Source organism: Lepus europaeus, chromosome 9 (assembly GCF_033115175.1).
Source record: "Lepus europaeus isolate LE1 chromosome 9, mLepTim1.pri, whole genome shotgun sequence".
NCBI lineage: Eukaryota > Metazoa > Chordata > Mammalia > Lagomorpha > Leporidae > Lepus > Lepus europaeus.
In genome coordinates this window covers 24,292,911-24,312,274 of record NC_084835.1, presented here as the reverse complement: position 1 = coordinate 24,312,274, position 19,364 = coordinate 24,292,911, and the positions used below count along the sequence as shown (strand labels likewise).

The 19,364-nt window shown below is 42.5% G+C and overlaps 1 protein-coding gene across 5 annotated transcripts in view; it reads right to left on the bottom strand.

The window, feature by feature from the left end:
• The window catches only part of RBM6 (RNA binding motif protein 6), a 119,720-nt gene that overhangs the window by 82,395 nt on the left and 17,961 nt on the right, over nucleotides 1-19,364 (bottom strand). For 4 of the 5 annotated variants that reach the window (XM_062200914.1, XM_062200916.1, XM_062200917.1 and 1 more), the window contains exons 2-5: nucleotides 18,560-18,671; nucleotides 10,653-11,931; nucleotides 9,080-9,169; nucleotides 5,660-5,729 (exon numbers count right to left, since the gene is read on the bottom strand). In XM_062200914.1, coding sequence (XP_062056898.1) covers nucleotides 5,660-5,729; nucleotides 9,080-9,169; nucleotides 10,653-11,931; nucleotides 18,560-18,603 — 1,483 coding nt within the window. In that variant the 5' untranslated portion in view covers nucleotides 18,604-18,671. The remainder of the gene's footprint in view (nucleotides 1-5,659; nucleotides 5,730-9,079; nucleotides 9,170-10,652; nucleotides 11,932-18,559; nucleotides 18,672-19,364) is intronic. The other variant, XM_062200918.1, reaches the window with a different exon arrangement.

The window sequence follows — 19,364 nt, the reverse complement described above, 5'->3', positions numbered from 1 at the left end:
GAGAAAGATCTTCCTTTGCCATTGGTTCACCCTCCAATGGCCGCCGCAGTTGGCGCACTGCGGCTGGCGCACCGCGTTGATCCGATAGCAGGAGCCAGGTGCTTCTCCTGGTCTCCCTTGGGGTGCAGGGCCCAAGCACTTGGGCCATCCTCCACTGCACTCCCTGGCCACAGCAGAGAGCTGGCCTGGAAGAGGGGCAACCGGGACAGAATCCGGTGCCCTGACTGGGACTAGAACCCGGTGTGCTGGAGCCGCAAGGCAGAGGATTAGCCTAGTGAGCCGCGGCACCGGCCAAATACAGAAATCTTTTTTAAAAAAGATGAAAATACATATATATTATCAGTGCATATTATAATGAACTATACTGAAACTAGGAATAATAAATTACAAATCCTTATAGGAAGGTTTAAGAAATGATCGGGGACATAGCGCTGCTGCGCAGAGGGTTAAAGCACCAACATCCCATATGGGCACCAGTTCAAGACCCAGCTGTTCCACTTCTGATCCTGCTCCCTGCTAATGTGCCTGTGAAAGCAGTGGAGGATGGCTCAAGTCCTTGGGTCCCTAAATCCACATGAGAGTCCTGGGAAGAAGCTCCTGGCTTTGGATCAGCCCAGCACAGAGAATAATTTACCAACTTCTATGAATTTAACATTGATACACCACTACTACAATCAAGATACAGGATGGAGGCCATCGTGTGGTGTGATGGGTTAAGCCATCAGTGGGTGTTAGAGTGCCCAGCTGCTTACGTTCTCTGCTTATGTTCCTGGGAAGGCAGCTGAAGATGGCCCAAGAACCTGGATCCCTGCTACCCATGTCAGATACAATGCTGGAGTTCCTGACTCCTAGCTTCAGCCTAGTCCATACCTGACTGTTGTAGCCACTGGGGAAGTAAACCAGCAAATGGAAGATCAATCTTTCTCTCTGCCTCACTTTCTCTGTTATTCGTCTTTCAAATAAATAAACTCTTTTAAAAAAAGAGTTTGAAAGGCAGAGTTACAGATAGAGAGACAGAGAGAAAGGTCTTCCTTCCGTTGGTTCATTCCCCAAATGGCCACAATGGCTGGAACTGTGCCGATCCAAAGCCAGGAGCCAGGTGCTTCTTCCTGGTCTTCCATGCAGATGCAGGGGCCCAAGGACTTGGGCCATCTTCTACTGCTTTCCCAGGCCACAGCAGAAAGCTGCATTGGAAGAGGAGCAGCCAGGACTAGAACCAGCGCACATATGGTATGCCGGTGCCGCAGGCAGAGGATTAACCTACTGTGCCATGGCACCAGTCCCAATAAACTCTTTTTAAAAAGAAAAAAAAAAAAAAAAAGATAAAGAATGGATATTCTTACACCAAAAAGTTCTTCATGCTTATCCTTTTAGTCAAATCCTCCCTCAACAACCTGGCAACCACTGTTATCTATCCCTAAAATTTTACTTTGTCTCAAATGATATAAGTGGAATCATGCAGTATGTAGCCTTGCTTACAATCAAATAAATAAGCAGTTTTTTTTTAAATCATAATTACATATAAAAAACATAAAACCTACCATTTTATTTACGTATTTTTTATAAATATTTATTTTTTATTTACTAGAAAGGCAGAGTTACAGAGAGAAAGGTTGAGACAGAGAGAGAAAGACATCTTCCATCCATTGGTTCACTCCCCAAACGACTGCAACGACTGGGCTGGGCCAGGCCAAAGCCAGGAGCCAGGGGTTTCTACATGGTCTCCCATGTGGGTGCAGGTGCCCAAGCATTTGGGCCATCTTCCAATGCTTTCCAAGGCATATTAGCAGGTAGCTGGATCAGAAGTAGAGCAGCTAGGTCTCGAACAGGCCAGCGTCTCAGGCAGGGGCTTAACCTGCTATACCATAATGCCAGCCCCTAAGTGTACCATTTTAAAGTGTACAACTCAGGGGAGCAGCTGTTTAGTTTGAAAGTTAAGTCACCGCTTGATGCCTGCATCCAGTTTCATAATCTTGAGTCCCAGCTACTCCATGTTTCCAATCTAGTTTCCTACTGATGTGTCTGGGAGGCAGGGGATATCGGTCTAAGAGTTTGAGTCCCTGCAACCCATGTAGGAGACCCAGAGGAGTTTTAGCCTCCTATCCTAACTTGGCTCAGCCCTGGCTCTTCTAGGCATCTGAGGAGTGAACCAGGTAATGGAAGATCTCTTTGTCCTTCAAATAAAATGGCATTCCTGTAAAAAAAAAAAAGTATACAACCAAGCAGTATTAAGTACATTACACTGCTGCACAACCATCACCAGAATATTTTTATCTCCCCAAAAGGAATTCCATTCACATTAAGCAGTCAGTCCCCTGGTTCCCATAAGCCCTGGCAATCATCAGTCTCCTTTCTCTCTTTGGAAATGCCTATTCTAGATATCTCCTATAAATAGAAATATATAATATTGGGTCTTTTGTGTTTAGCTTCTTTCATAAAGTTCTCAAGTCTCATCCAAGTTGAAGTATGTATCAGTATTTCATTCTTTTTTTTATTGAGATTCATACACACTGTTATATGCATAGGTAATTTCTTCATTTTGATTGTTAAGTAGTATTCCCTTGTATATAGAATATACCAGAGTTTGTTCAGTTCCTAAATGACATTTTATTACTGCTACTTTTTCCAGAAATATAATCATGTAACTTGAGGTAATTCACAATTAACGGGGCAAATGAAAAATTCAAATATGCAGATTACATATGTCCATAATCCCTTGCTTCTAACTATAAAATTTGAAAACCCCTTAAATATCCAAGCTTTTGGATAATTTTTCAACAAAATCACTTTGAGACAAATCCTGGCCTATATTACAACAAGTCTTTTTAGGCTTTACTTAGTCCTCTTTGTGAGAATATTCAATAGATTTTGTGGCAGAAGCATTATGTTTCAGTGTATACCTCCTCAAAGAATATAATTTATGTTTTATACACCATATTAATCTTTTATGTATTACAAATGTGCTCTTCATTAAATCCATTAAAAGGATGAACTCTACCCTACATCCCTCTTAATGAGCAACATCCATCCATCCTGTACGGTTTCTAGTTTGTCATCCAGCCTAAGAATATGACTGCCATGTTTCATCTACAAAAATCACCCTCTCCACTAAGTTTCACATTTGATCTTTTGAGAAGTAAATGTTCAAGTTCTCAGAGCATCTGAGTATTCCAAGACATATTCTTCAACAGATATGTCAGATCTAAGCCGCATTCCTGTGAAACCTCAAGCTACCCTCACCTGAGAGACCACAGCTGCTGACACATATCATAGATAATTATTCATTCCATGCATAGTAGGAACCTATTGAGGGTTAAGCACTGGGCAAACAGCAGGGAACAAGGTTTCTGCTGTGCAGCTAACACACTAGTGAGAGGAATAAGATACACAAAACCACTGACATGAAGTATCAGGGTGATAGATACTATACCAACACACAAGGATGTGATGAAAAATGACTAAGGAGTGATTCTCAAATGGATGGTGGCCAAAGAGAGGTAAAACTGAAGCCACAAACTAAACCCCAGAAGATGAGGATCAGAAACAGAGTAGTGCAAAGGCCTTATGACAAAACGCAGCTTGTACTGGTCAAAGACTAGAGGAAAGCTCAGTGTGGCTGCAACATAATCCTGCAGACTAGTACAGATGAGGTCAAACAGCAAAGGACCAGCTCATGCACAGCTCTGGAAACCGGAACAAAGAGTTGGGAATTTCTTCCCAGTAAGATGAAGGCCATCAGTTTTAGGCATGGGAATAACATAGTCTGATTAATATTTTCAAAAGTGTATTCTACTTGTTACATAGAGACATAACATAAGTAACATGGAACAAGCAATCTAATCCTTTTATTACAAATAAGAAGTTATATATAATATATATAAAACACACTATCATTTCATACAATAAAATGCCAAGAAAGATTGTATTACTGAAGTGTTTTTTAACCCACAGCCCAAATTGACTTCACATGTGTATCAATGGCTGCTCTGCTAATTAGATTCCAACAGCTACCAAAGCTAGCAAATTTAAGAGCCTCCTTTTTGAACACTATACAGTAATGTAATTTTCACTCTGCTGACAAATATGACATTTTAAAATAGAAACTCAATGAGTACCTTAGAAATTGCAGAATTTGAACTGCTGGTATTTAAACATTAAGTTTAATCATTTCCTAAACATACCAATACTTAACAAAAGCACAGTTCATAAAATGCTACCTTCAGGTCACAAACATGTATAAGAGGCATGAAAAATAAATAACAACCAACAAAAATGAAATGTTCAAGAACAACCTAATTACTTTGGTCAAGTTTCCACAAATTCAGGGTTGATATGTTTAAAACAACAACAAAAAACTAGCTTCCTGAGAAATAACACTTCAGACTAACACAAATACCATATTCTTTCCAGCATGAAAATTTGTGGATAATTTTCCTCTACAGAACCCATTTGAAGAATTTATCTAGTTAATGTAAAAACTGTACTTCATGGTAAACTGCTTAAAAGTAAACTATGTCCTCAAAAATATGACATACTCTTGCTTGAAGATTTCTTTGGATTACTGAAATTCTAAGTTCTGTGAAAAGATCAAATGCTTTCCTTTTTGGTTTGTTTGTTTTTTTTCCCAAAATAGATCATTTAAAGTTTATTTTTTATGGGGCAAAGTGTCTGGCCTAGTGCTTAACAGATACCAGTTGGCGTGACCAAGTGCCATTATCAGCATCCTGGGGTTCTATACCTCGCTATGCTTCTGTCTCCAGCTTCCTTCTAATACAGACCCTGGGAGGCAGTATTGAAGACTCCACTGATTGGGTCGCTTCCACGCAAGCCAAAGATCTGGATTGTATTCTCCACTGCCAGTTTCAGTTCTGGCCCAGCCCCTGCTATTATGGTCATTTGAGGAGTGAATCAGTGGTTGGGAGCCCTCTCTTTCTCTCTCACAAATTATAAAATTTTTTAAAGATTACTTTTTTTAAAAACCATTTCATATACTATAGTCCTAAAATATTCATCAAAGCTTTAAAGGCTTCACATTTCACTTTTGATAACCTTTTCTTTAGTAAGATTTGTAGGAACTGTACTCTGAAATACTAGGAAGATACTCTGAAAACATTTAATCTGCAGTTCAGACCATAGAACACAGGTCAAAGACAAAGCCCTTCTGAAATTCATGAATTTCAACAAAATAGTGGTTAGAGGACTCGAACAGCTAACAGAATGAAAATTCAAGAAACCACTAATTTGTATTTCTCTAAAAAGTCGTAAATTTCACTTTGAAACAATGAAATGTACAAATTTACATACAGAAGTTCATTAAAACCTACTAAGCTCAAATTAACTAGTCCACCACCAAGAACATAAATATCAACTTTAATATAACTATGTAAAATATATTCAGGAGCAAATGCCGCAACACTCACTTTATATCTCATAGGGACTCAGAAGAACTGGAACATGCATCCTCATCGCCCATGTGTGGACAAACATCCACAAAGAACCACAGCTAAGACTAAGGCTGGTTGTTATTTCAAGGCACCAACAGGAAGCTTCTGGAAATCTTAATTGTGGTTTCTTAAAAAAAATTTTGAGCAGCACATGATGTAGAGATCTGACAAAGACCTTTCCTAACCCAACACCACATCCATATCAAGAAACTCACCTGCATTATACTCCTTCAACTGCAACTCCTTTACAGGCCTGCCATCCGGAGTCCGAAAAGCATTAAGAATCTGCAAGAATATGGCATTTACACTAATGATACAAATCATATCCAAGCACCAATTATACTTTCCCTACCAGTTCTTATTATACACAACCTAAAGGCATGATTACTTTATAAAGGCAAAATTAAGCCATGCACACTCTAGGCACTCAAAAAACACTGAGTGACTAGAATATAATTATTCAAAAACTCCCAGGTTTATAAGAAAGGCAGAAGAGCATAGTCTTTAAAAAAAAAAAAATTAATTTACTTATTTGAAAGGCATAGTGACAGAAAGAGAGGGGGAAAAAAGACACAAAGACACAGACTATACAGAGGCAGAGAGATTGTCAATCCGTTGGTTTACTTCCCAAATGACTATAACAGTCAGGTTAAAGCCAGGAGCCAGGAACTCCACCCTGGCTCCCACGTGGGTGCCAGGTGCTGACACACTTGGGCCATCCTCTACTGCTCTCCGAGGTGCATTAGCAGCAAGGTGGATCAGAAACAGAGTAGCTGGATATGGGATGCCAGCATCACAAGCAGTGGTTTAATCTACTGCACCACAATGCTGGCCCCAAAAGAACGTAACTTTTAAGAGTCCAAGCTCTGAGGCAGGCATTCAGTACATCAGTTAAGACACTGCTTGGGACACCAACGCATGAATCCTAACAGAGTGCCTGGTCTCAGTCTCAGCTATTCCACTTCTTTTTCCTAATATGCATTTATTTTAGGCTGAATTTATTTATGAGCCCTAAGTTTCTGTTTCTTCAGGGTCCTCTGGGATATCTTTTTCTTCTGTGCCACATCCTCTTCTGGTTTAGGAACAACTTGTTCCTTTTCAGGGAGGATCATCTCAATATGGCAGGGAGAATTTACATATGGGTTAATCTGAGGGTGCTTTATTCATCTGGATATGTTCAATGACCAGAAAATCTACATCCAAACCCTTAAGTTCAGCACTACCCTGCAATTTTAAGCAAGTGCAAACACAAATATAGCATTCATTTTGGGTCACCAACTCTGCCCAACAACACAATTTAGCCTGGACACACCCACCAATTCCACCACCATAAGGACCAAGTGGCATACATTGTTTCTTTAAAGTGATACCTTTCAGGCTGGCGCCGTGGCTCAACAGGCTAATCCTCCGCCTTGCGGCTCCGGCACACCAGGTTCTAGTCCCGGTCGGGGTGCCGGATTCTGTCCCGGTTGCCCCTCTTCCAGGCCAGCTCTCTGCTGTGGCCCAGGAGTGCAGTGGAGGATGGCCCAAGTGCTTGGGCCCTGCACCCCAAGGGAGACCAGGAGAAGCACCTGGTTCCTGGCTTCAGATCAGCGCGGTGCTGACTGGAGGGTGAACCAATGGCAAAGGAAGACCTTTCTCTCTGTCTCTCTCTCTCACTGTCCACTCTGTCAAAACATTTAAAAAAATAAATAAAGTGATACCTTTCAGATACTTGGTGGATTTTTGGATCTGCATACCCTGATAGCCTGAGCAGTTTCTCAGGTGTTCTTAAAGTGAAGATCTGAACTTCTTTTTTTTTTTTTTTTAATTTTAATTTTTATTTTTTTAATTTTAGACAGGAGAGTGGATAGTGAAAGAGAGAGAGACAGAGAGAAAGGTCTTCCTCGTTGCCGTTGGTTCACCCTCCAATGGCTGCTGCGGCCGGTGCATCGTGCTGATCCGAAGCCAGGAGCCAGGTGCTTCTCCTGGTCTCCCATGCGGGTGCAGGGCCTAAGCACTTGGGCCATCCTCCACTGCCTTCCCGGGCCACAGCAGAGAACTGGACTGGAAGAGGGGCCACCGGGATAGAATCCGGCGCCCCGACCAGGACTAGAACCCGGTGTGCCGGTGCCGCAAGGCAGAGGATTAGCCTGTTAAGCCACGGTGCCGGCCCCTGAACTTCTTGATCGGCATGATTTTTGTGGAGTTTTCTGGGTCAAGTGAATAGCGAACCATTTCACAGATCACCGAAGGCCACTTATAGGAAGAACTACTCTGCTTCTGATCCAACTTCCTGCTAATGTGTACCCTAGAAGCCAGCAGCTGATGGCTCAAGTACTTAGGTCCCTGTCACCCATGTGGGAGACACAAATGGAGTTGCAGACTCCTGGCTTCAGCCTCACCTAGCGCTAGCTACTGCAGGCGTTTGGGGAAAGAATCAGCAGATAGAAGATCTCTGTCTCTCTGTGTGCCTTTGAAATAAAATTAAAACAAATAAATAAATTTTAAAAATCAGAGGTGGGTGTTCTAGAAATCCACATCCCATATCAGAGTGCTTGGTTCAAGTGTGCCTGGGAGGCAACAGATGACGCCCAAGTACTTGGGTTCCTGCCACCTATGTAGGAGATCTAGATGTAGTTCCTGGCCTAGCCCTGCCTGTTGCAGATCTCTGGAGAGCAAGCCAGTAGATCAAAGATATGTGTCTCTTCCTCTCTGTCATTCTGCCTTTGAAATAAATTACAGAAGAGCTACCAAAAATCAAAAACAAAAAACTCAACCTCTGAAAACAGAGTCTGCATTCCAAATGTCTCCTGCTCACTTGTTGTATAAACGTTTAGTGCTCATTTTCTCATCTGTTAAACATAAAATGATGCACTGAGCTCATTCCAGTCCAAGGCCATGATACTTAAAGTCTCAGCCTTCATGGTTCTTTTCCTTATGTTCAAATGGACTGTTCTTTCATGGCATTCAGGCCTGGGCGCAAATGTCATTTCCTCAATGATATCCTCCAGAACTATCCAATCTAAATGGCCACAGTTGGGGTCAGCATGTTGGTGCAGCAGGTTAAGCCAGCCAACACCTGCAACACCAGCATCCTGTATTAGCACCAGTTCTAGTCCTGGCTGCTCAGCTTCCAATGCTGTTCCCAGCTTATATGCTCAGGAAAGCAGCAAAAGATGGCTCAATGCTTGAGCCCCTGTTACCCACATGGGAGACCGGATAGAATTCCAGCCTCCTGGCTTCGGCCTGGCCCAGCCCAGGTCATTGCAACCATCTGGAAAATGAACCAGCATACGGACGATCTCCCTCTCTGATTCTCCCTAACTCTGCCTTTCAAGTAAATAAATAAATCTTTAAAATAAAATGGCCCCAATACATTTAGGTCAAGGTGATACTCTAAACTTTTACTTTAGTTTTCTTCAGAGCATATATTACTATGATTTTTTACTTTTTTATTATCCATAGAGACAGTAAATTTATTTTCATTGCTCTATCACTCAGTACCTGCAATGGTATCTGGTACATAGTACACACAGGTGAAGCATCCTTAATCTGAAAATCTAAAAGACTCCAAAATTTGACATGGATTTTATCCACAGTTTTTTAAAAAATCTTTAATAGACAGAAAGTAAGAGCGTGCACATGCACCTTACCTCTTCTTTAGTAGAATTCTCAGGAACTCCACTTAATCGAATAAGCTTGCTGGGTTTCTCCTCACTTGAGCCCATCCTGTAATCTTGATCCTTAAATTCAGAATGAAAAATTATTTCACAATATACTTACTTCAGTGTGCAAAATGAAATTCAACATAAAATGTAGATACTCAGGATCAAAAATAAAAATGATTTCCAGCAGTAAAGATATGAAAAATTGTAATTTCTGTTGTTCCGAATTCCAAAATTTGATTTCAAATTAGAATGTCAGTGTGCTAATACTGAGACTCATCAAGTACATCTTGAAATGGTAAAACATCGAATAGACCTTTTACAATCACACATACACAAAAAATAACATATTTTCAAAACAGTAATTTTATTTTCCTGAGTGAGCAAACAAGCAAAAAAAAAAAAAAATCGAAACAAAGCAAAGATGCCTCCTATAAATAAATTTCAGAACAAGGACAAAAATGTCATCTGAGTCTAAAGCATACAACAATGTATTTCAGAGAAATCTGCATTTTTCATATTATAAAAGTATAAAAAGTTCCTATTTTCTAAAAGTCCTTGTTTCTAAAACTTCCCTATTTCTAAAAGCTGTAAAAAAGGATTTAACTTTTGAGAAAAAGTCCCCAATAACTAAATGACCATATCTCCCACAAAAACCTACTGTCCTGACCTATCAACAGTGTTCTCTTTTACTCTTGAAAGTGTTCTGATTTGAACAATATAGCTCTAACATCCTCAAAAACCATTATTTGATTAATATGTGTTAGAATTACTATACAAAATAACAGAACCTAAATAGAGATGGGTAAAATCTGTTTTAAAGGATAATATTTTCATTTTCAAATTACAAATATAACCTTCCATTAATCTTAGGGCCGGCATTGTAGCATAGCAGGTAAAGCAGCCACCTGCAACACCAGCATCCTTGTATGGTTATCGGTTTGTGTCCTGGCTGCTCCACTTCCAAATCAGCTCCCTCCTAATGGCCTGGAAAAAGCACCAGAAGATGGCCCAAGTGTTTGGGCCCTTGCACCTATGTAGGAGACCCAAATGAAGCTCCTGGCTATACTGACTTTAGTCTTGCTCAGCCCTGGCTGCTGCAGCCATCTGGGAAAAGGTAGGAGATCTCTCTCCTCTCTCCGTAGCTCTGGCTTTCAAAGAAAAAAAAAAGAAAAGAATCTTTAAGGTAATTAAATTAACTGCAAAAAGGATATTCGTGACATTATATCACCTCCTCATGACTGAGCAGACTTCTGAGTCTGAAAAAAATTCTAAGAACCAATTCCCAAAGAAAGGTACTTTCAAACTAAACTATCACAGTTCATTTATCATCATTTATCATCATAAAGGAAATTTTTGAATAAATAGACATTAATAATATTATCTGAGCTGAGGAACTTTTCTTGAGATATTTACATTTCTACACTCTACTCCTGAATACAAATTTTGCCTTTTAATGGTTGTGCAAGGAGAGATTCAGAACTGAAGATCCTGGACTCTACACTACATTCTCCAGGAAAGCCTGTGAAAAAGGACAAAGCAAGCTACCCCATCAACATACCTGAAGGTCTCGCTGGGCATCTCGGGCAGTTTTGCCCTCTAGAAAAGACTTGCTCTGGCCATAGCTAAATATCTGGCTTCCTGGCAGCCTATGATCCACATCACGGTACTCCATGCTTCTGTAGTCAGTATCTTGCTGCCCAAGAAAGTCCAGACCACCTTCTTCTTTAAACAGACCAGCATCTGAACTCTGTTGTTCACCTCCAGAAGGCTGTGACTTTTCTTGATCTTGAGTTGGACTTTGGCTGTTGTGAAAGTCTGACGGAGATTCATGTTCAAAGGCTACACCTTGTGTTTCTCCTTCCCGTGTTTCTGAATGCTCAAATTCTCCCTTCTGAATGCCAAAAGCAGGCCTTTCTATTGTATGGTCATGTGTGGATTCTTCTCTCTTATTCACATTCATATCAGAATTTTCTCTATCTTGTGTAGAGGACTGAATGTAATCCAAAATATGTGAATCCCCAGGGGGCATCTCCCTGTCTTTAAATTCTATACAAGGTCCCACCTCTCTGCCCCTGAAATCCTGGTCACTTCTGGACCGGTGTCTGCCTCTGAAATCTGAATGTGGTGTGTCCCTGTCCCTAAAGTCTAGATCAGTAGTACCTGAACCTCGGCCTCTATAGTCCATCTGTGTTCCATCTTTATCCCTGAAATCTAAATCAGATACATCTCTATTCCTAAAATCAGAACGAGACTGCTCTCTGGGTCTGAAATCTAAATCTGATAAATCTCTTCCCCGAAAATCGGCATGAGATCCATCCCGACCTCTAAAATCTAAGTCGTAAGTGCCTCGACCCCTGAAGTCTGATGGAGGAGCATTCCTACCTCTGAAGTCAACAGTGTGAGCATCTCTGTCTCTGTAGTTCATATGAGGTGTCTCCCTACCTCTATAATCCATAGAAGTACCATCTCCACCCCTATAGTCCATAGGTGGTCCTTCTCTATCCCGAAAATCCCCAGAATGTATGTCCCTTCCCCTGAAATCCAACTGTGATGAATCTCTGCTCTGGAAATCAGAAGATGAAAAATCCCCGCCCCTGAAATCATGTCCAGGTCCCTCCCCTCCTCGGTAGTCACCATGTGGTCCATCTCTAGCTCCATAGCTGAAAGCATGCTCCTCTACATTTGCAAAAGGAGGCCCCGAATGCCCCTGGAAATCAAAGGGAAGTGAATCTCTGCCAGGAAAGTTGCCAGAGTGTCTCTCTTGAGCATGACTCTTAAGGGGAGGAGGAGGATAATCCCTGTTCCACCCGGGAGCAAACCTTTCTTCTTGGCTCCCACTGTAGAAACAAAGACAGTGTTATTTATATTGTCCAGAGAGTTTGAAATCTACACACCAGCATATTCTTCTCTAATCACAGCACATTCTTCTGTAAACATTTTTTTTTTTTTTTTTTGGGCAGAGTTCTGTAACAAGGTCCTAGATCTGCAGAAAACAGCAAAGTTTGCTATTTTAAGACGAAGTGGCGGAGTAAACTTTTACGCTCCCATTTCAGAACACGAGGAAATTCAACACAAGGTTTTCAACATGACTGCTGCAGAAAAAGCTTTCACCCAGTCCTGCAACAGGGAAAATCCGCAATACCAGATAAGCTAACAATGGTGACACACTACAAAAATTTCCATTTCCTACAGCCAGGGAACTTATAGAATTCCAAGGTCAACTTGATGATACCTATATATCAGAAAAATCAATGCACTATAAATTCCTTACAGTAAGTTTCAGGAGGTGTCCTTCTCACTGCTGCATCCAAAAGTAACATTTCAAAATACATGACAGCTACAGCATGAACACCACCCAATCAAAATGAATGCAGGCCCAAAAGAAAGTAACACTGGTTGTAAATCACCAATAGGAGCACACCAATGTTCACCAGCTGAGCGTCAGCCCTGGCTGCATATAAATGCCAGTTCTACAGTGGCTATGCCAAGAAGTACTCTCACCTGGGTGCTATAATTGTAACTACCCAAGGGTATCAGAGAAAGCAGCATTAATCATGCCACAAAGCACGTGTAAGACTAAGCAAAGCAACAGCATCCAGGAGCTTAATGGTGAAAGAAGGTTGAGAGAACATCAGGCCTTCACATCATCCCCATGTCCCAAAATGAAGCTGATATTCCAGACTCCAATGCCTCATGCTGATTTTCATGTCATTAAATGTATTTTTAAAATAGGCACAGTATTAGCTTCGCATCCTCGGTTTACAAACTTGAGATAAATGAGAGCTGGCCCAACCTTTCATACTACCCAACTTCCTCCCTTCGCCTAACCTCCTGAGTATTTTACATAGTCTGGCTTTGGTCAAAGATTAGGGAATTCTAGTAGGCAATCAGGCCCCTGGAATGCTGGGTAGGAATACATGAAAAAGAAAATATGAAATGATCTGAAGGTTGTTTGCTGTTTAGCAAACAAAAAAGCACTTGAAATATCAAGAGCAATTCAGTTTTCTTCTCCCAGAACATGCAGGTTCTATTGAAACACTCAGTTCTGAGCTTAGACTACACTACAGAAAAACACTAAGCACAACGGAGTGTGGGACACTCAGTTGAAGAGAAAAGCTGCAATAGCAAATCCTTTCTTAAAGTAATAGGGATTTAGCATCAGTAACCTAAACAATAGAATGATACACAGTTTTCAAAATGATGACTTCCACTGGATTCCATTAACATTAGTTATGTTTATGTGGTTCACCATGAGAGGAGTAAGTTTAAATGTACTCTACAGGGGCCAGTGTTGTGGTACAGCAGGCTAAGCCAGCATCCCATATGAATGACAGCTCAGTACTGGCTCCATCACTTCACATCCAGTTCCCAACGAATGTGCCTGAGAAAAGCAGTGAAAAATGGCCTGAATACCTGGCCCCTGCCACCAACATGGGAGACCTAGATGTTGGCCTAGCCTTGGTCACTGCAGCCATTCAGGGAATGAACTAGAGATGGAAGATTCTCTCGTTTTCTCTCTCTCTCTCTCTCTCTCTCTCTGTGTCTCTCACTTTCTCTATTTAACTCTATCTTTCAAATAGATAAATCTTAAGTAAAAAAAAAAAAAAACCACCATAAATAATACAATTTAACATTAAAATTAAGCTATTACCACTAACTACATTGTCTCCCATATTTAAAAGCATTTAAGGCCGGTGCCGCAGCTCATTTGGCTAATCCTCCGCTTGCGGCGCCAGCACCCCAGTTTCTAGTCCCAGTTGGGGAGCCGGATTCTGTCCCGGTTGCTCCTCTTCCAGTCCAGCTCTCTGCTGTGGCCCGGGAGTGCAGTGGAGGAAGGCCCAGGTCTTTGGGCCCTGCACCCGCATGGGAAACCAGGAGGAAGCACCTGGCTCCTGGCTTCGGATCGGCGCAGCGCGCCAGCCGCAACACACCAGCCATAACACACCAGCCATAGTGGCCACTTGGGCGGGTGAACCAACTGGAAAAGGAAGACCTTTCTCTCTATGTCTGTCTCTTTAATTCTGCCTGTTAAAAAAAAAAAAAAAAACTAAGGTAGGAAAATAGGGGCCGGCACTGTGGTGCAGTGGCTTAACACCTGGCCTGAAACACCAACATCCCATATGGGCACCGATTCTAGCCCTGGCAGCTCCATTCCCGATCCAGCTCTCTGCTATGGTCTGGGAAAGGAGTAGACTATGGCCCAAGTCCTTGGGCCCCTGCACATGAGTGGGAGACCCGGAAGAAGCTCCTGGCTCCTGGCTTTGGATCTGCACAGTTCCAGCCGTTGCAGCCAATTGGGAAGTGAACCATCGGATGGAAGACCTCTCTCTCTCTCTCTCTCTCTCTCTCTGCCTCTCCTCTCTATGTGTAATTCTGACTTTCAAATAAATAAATCTTTAAAAATAAAAAAAACCAGCCGGCACTGTGACTTAACAGGCTAATCCTCTGCCTTGCGGTGCCGGCACACCGGGTTCTAGTCCCGGTCGGGGCACCGATCCTGTCCCGGTTGCCCCTCTTCCAGGCCAGCTCTCTGCTGTGGCCAGGGAGTGCAGTGGAGGATGTCCCAGGTTCTTGGGCCCTGCACCCCATGAGAGACCAGGATAAGCACCTGGCTCCTGCCATCGGAACAGCGCGGTGCGCCGGCCTCAGCGCGCCTACCGCGGCGGCCATTGGAGGGTGAACCAACGGCAAAAGGAAGACCTTTCTCTCTGTCTCCCTCTACTGTCCACTCTGCCTGTCAAAAAAAAAAAAAAAAAAAGATAAAAAATAAATAAAAATAAATTTAAAAAACCTGGCCGGCGCCATGGCTCGACAAGCTAATCCTCCGCCTTGCAGTGCCGGCACACCGGGTTCTAGTCCCGGTCGGGTGCCGGATTCTGTCCTGGTTTCCCCTCTTCCAGGCCAGCTCTCTGCTATGGCCAGGGAGTGCAGTGGAGGATGGCCCAAGTGCTTGGGCCCTGCACCCCATGGGAGACCAGGATAAGTACCTGGCTCCTGCCATTGGATCAGCGCGGTGCGCCGGCCGCAGCACACCGGCCACGGTGGCCATTGGAGGGTGAACCAACGGCAAAGGAAGACCTTTCTCGCTGTCTCTCTGTCTCTCTCTCTCTCACTGTCCACTCTGCCTGTCAAAAAAAAAAAAAAAAACCACAATTTTAACTAAATTTAAATGAGTCAAAGAAAAAATGTTCCAATAATATATAAAAGCTATACAATAAACCTATTTCTACCTAACATTTCTGAATAGTTAGCTAAATTATCTTAAATTAATTCTACAAGAAGCAATCTTACTCACCAAATAATTGTCCATAAACAGAAGTAACAAAAGATAGGTTGCAATCTAAATATTTTTAAATGTTAAAATATAAGCCGCTGATCTACTTTTGGGGTTGGCAAACTGTTCCCAAAAGAAACAAATAGTAAATATTTGGGGCTTTATGGGTTCCTCAGCCTCTGTCCCAACTATTCAACTCTGCCGTTGTAGCATGAAAGCAACCATATAATGAGCATGGCTGTGTCCCAATAAAACTTTTATAAAAACAGGCTGCAGGCTAGAGTTTGCTAACCACTAATCCAGAGCTTTTTACTCTGAAAGCATTTATATTGTAAAGCATCATCACTTTAATTAAAGACGACTAAGCAGAAAATAGAGAGTCCTATCATTTACCACTTATGAAACACAAGCTTTACAAAATATTATATGAATCATCTAAACTCAGTTATCTACCTCAATTCTTTACTGGAATCCCAACCTTCAGAATAAAGAATGAGAACATCCACTGAATAAAATCTTGCAGAATGACAGTTCAAATGAAAATTTACTAGCAACTAAAGTTTCAACTGGAGCATACTCTTAAATGCATAAATCTAAAGGTCAAATTTCTCTGCCATATATCAAGTAAAACCACAAAAATCACATCTGTATAACATTTCATTAATCCTAACTATAATGAAAAATTTTTAAAAAATATTATCAGTGTATTCTATACTAGCTATAAAAAATAAATTCCCTATAATCTAAAAAACAATTCATTTATAACTGAAGGCTATCACTGCCTCCACTCTTCTTTGTATCCTGTAATCATTAACACTGAAATGGAAGGGCTGGCATTGTGGCCACCGGCATCCCATATGGGCATTGGTTAAAGTCCCTGCTGCTCCTTCTGGTCTAACTCCCTGCTGATGTGCCTGGGAAAGCATCAGAAGATGACCCAAGTGTATGTGTGTGTCTCTCTCCCCTTCTTCTTCTTCTTTTTCTTTCACTCTGTCTCCTTCCCTCTCTCTAAAAAACTCTGCCTTTCAAATAAATAAATAAATCTTTTTTAAAAAAACTGAAATGGGCCGGCGCCGCGGCTCACTAGGCTAATCCTCCGCCTTGCGGCGCCGGCACACCGGGTTCTAGTCCCGGTCGGGGCACCGATCCTGTCCCGGTTGCCCCTCTTCCAGGCCAGCTCTCTGCTGTGGCTAGGGAGTGCAGTGGAGGATGGCCCAAGTCCTTGGGTCCTGCACCCCATGGGAGACCAGGAGAAGCACCTGGCTCCTGCCATCGGAACAGCGTGGTGCGCCGGCCGCAGCGCGCTACCGCGGCGGCCATTGGAGGGTGAACCAACGGCAAAAGGAAGACATTTCTCTCTGTCTCTCTCTCTCTCACTGTCCACTCTGCCTGTCAAAAAAAATAATAAAACAAATAAATAAATAAATAAATAAAATAAATAAAAAAAAAAACTGAAATGGATCTTAGAAAACAGTATCAATAAGCCATGGGCAAAGCATAGCTCTACACAACTTTATGTACATTTTGCTAGTTTTCCTAATATCCAAGTATGAATTACTTTTCCAAAAATATAAATAAAAGATTTGAGGATATTTTTAATATTTAAAAAATGTTATTTAAGGGGACTGGTTTCGTGGCACAGTCGGTTTAAGCTGCCAGAATCCCTCACTGGAGTGCCAATTTGAGTCTCAGTTCTTCCACTCCCAATCCAGCTTCCTGCTGGTGTGCCTGAGAAAGCAGCAAAGGATGGCCTAAGTTCTTGGTTTCCTGCCATCTGTGTGATAGACCATGATGGAGTTCCTTGTTCCTGGCTTCAGTCTGGTCCAGATCTGGCTGTTGGGACCATTTGGGAATGAATCAAGTAGAGACATGATCTCTATCACTCTGACTTTCAAATAAATAAATCTTTTTTTAAAATGTTACTTAGAGGGGCCGGCGCTGTAGTGCAGCAGGTTAACACCCTGGCCTGAAGCGCCGGAATCCCATATGGGCAGTGGTTCTAGTTCCAGCTGCTCCTATTCCGATCCAGCTCTCTGCTATGGCCTGGGATGGCAGTAGAAGATGGCCCAAGTCCTTGGGCCCTTGCACCCGTGTGGGAGACCCGGAAGAAGCTCCTGGCTCCTGGCTTTGGACTGGCATAACTCCAGCCGTTGCGGTCATCTGGGAAGTAAACCAGCAGATGGAAGACTTCTCTCTCTGTCTCTACCTCTCTCTGTAACTCTTTCAAATAAATAAATCTTTTTTTTTTTTTTTTTTTTTTTTTTTTTAATTTTCGACAGGTAGAGTGGATAGTGAGAGAGAGAGAGACAGACAGAGAGAAAGGTCTTCCTTTGCCGTTGGTTCACCCTCCAATGGCCGCCGCGGCCGGCGCACCGCGCTGATCCGATGGCAAGAGCCAGGTGCTTATCCTGGTCTCTCATGGGGTGCAGGGCCCAAGCACTTTGAGCCATCCTCCACTGCACTCCCTGGCCACAGCAGAGAGCTGGCCTGGAAGCGGAGCAACCGGGACAGAATCCGGCGCCCCGACCGGGACTAGAACCTGGTGTGCCGGCGCCGCTAGGCGGAGGATTAGCCTAGTGAGCCGCGGCGCCGGCCAATAAAATAAATCTTTAAAAAAAAAAAATGTTATTTAGGGACTGATATTGTGGTGTGGCAAGTAGGACCACCACCTACAATGCTGTCATCCCATGTGGTCGCAGGTTCAAGACCTGACTCCTCCACTTCTAATCAAGCTCCCTGCTATTGTGTCTGGAAAAACAGTAGAGGATACGCCAAAGCCTTGGGTCCCTGCACCCAGGAGACCCAGAAGAAGCTCTTGGCTCCAGACCGGGCAAGCTCCGGCAGTTGAGTCCATCTGAGGGGAGGGCCTGAAGATGGGAGATCTCTCACCTCTGTGTTTCTCCTTCTCTTGCTATGATTCTAACTTTGAAATACAAGGATAAATCTTTTCAAGAAAATGTTACCTAAAGGTTAACTTATAAAGAAAAAATTCTGTAAGACAAAACAGTTGTCAAGCTGGTGGTCTCTCAACCACATCAGAAATGACTAGAAACATTTTAAACTGTCTTTTTTAAAAATCAGCGTTATTTCTCCACAAAGAAAATCTCTCCCTTTATGAAAAGCCAAAATGTCATATTTTGTATTTATGACTAAAATACTGACAATTTCAATACTCAAATTTCAGGACTTACCGAAAAGGTCCTGTTCTGTTAGCAGATCGAGAATCCCCCCACATTTCTTTCTATGTCAAAAGGAAGCTAGTAAGTTGATCCTTTTTCTACCCAACTCCAGTTATAGCAGTACCTGTACAAAACAAACAAGAAAAAAAAATATTTTAGAAGACAAAATTAAGGCTCAACTAGTTTCTCCCTGCTTGATTTATCAGGGATATGTCAGCAGTGTATTTTTGGAGATCACTTTTAAACATTTAGATATAATTTATAGCAAGAAAAATACTGTTAAAATCAAAAATGTACACTGAGGCAACAAACTTTCCAAAGTACTAACAACCTCTCACATTTATAAATTATTTATAACTACAATTGTTCCAGCTTCTATTCATGCCTTTTAAAACTTACTTGAGGCCGGCGCCGCAGCTCAATAGGCTAATCCTCCACCTGCGGCGCCGGCACACCGGGTTCTAGTCCCGGTCAGGGCGCCGGATTCTGTCCCAGTCACCCCTCTTCCAGTCCAGCTCTCTGCTGTGGCCTGGGAAGGCAGTGGAGGATGGCCCAAGTCCTTGGGCCCTGCACCCGCATGGGAGACCAGGAGAAGCACCTGGCTCCTGGCTTCGGATCGGCGCAGTGCGCCGGCCACAGCATGTCAGCCGCAGCGGCCATTGGAGGGTGAACCAACGGCAAAGGAAGAGCTTTCTCTCTGTCTCTCTCACTGTCCACTCTGCCTGTCAAAAATAAAAAAAATAATAAAAATAAAAAAATTAAAAAAAAAACCTTGAGACACAGAAACAAACAGAAATCAAATGTCTGTAATAGCCCC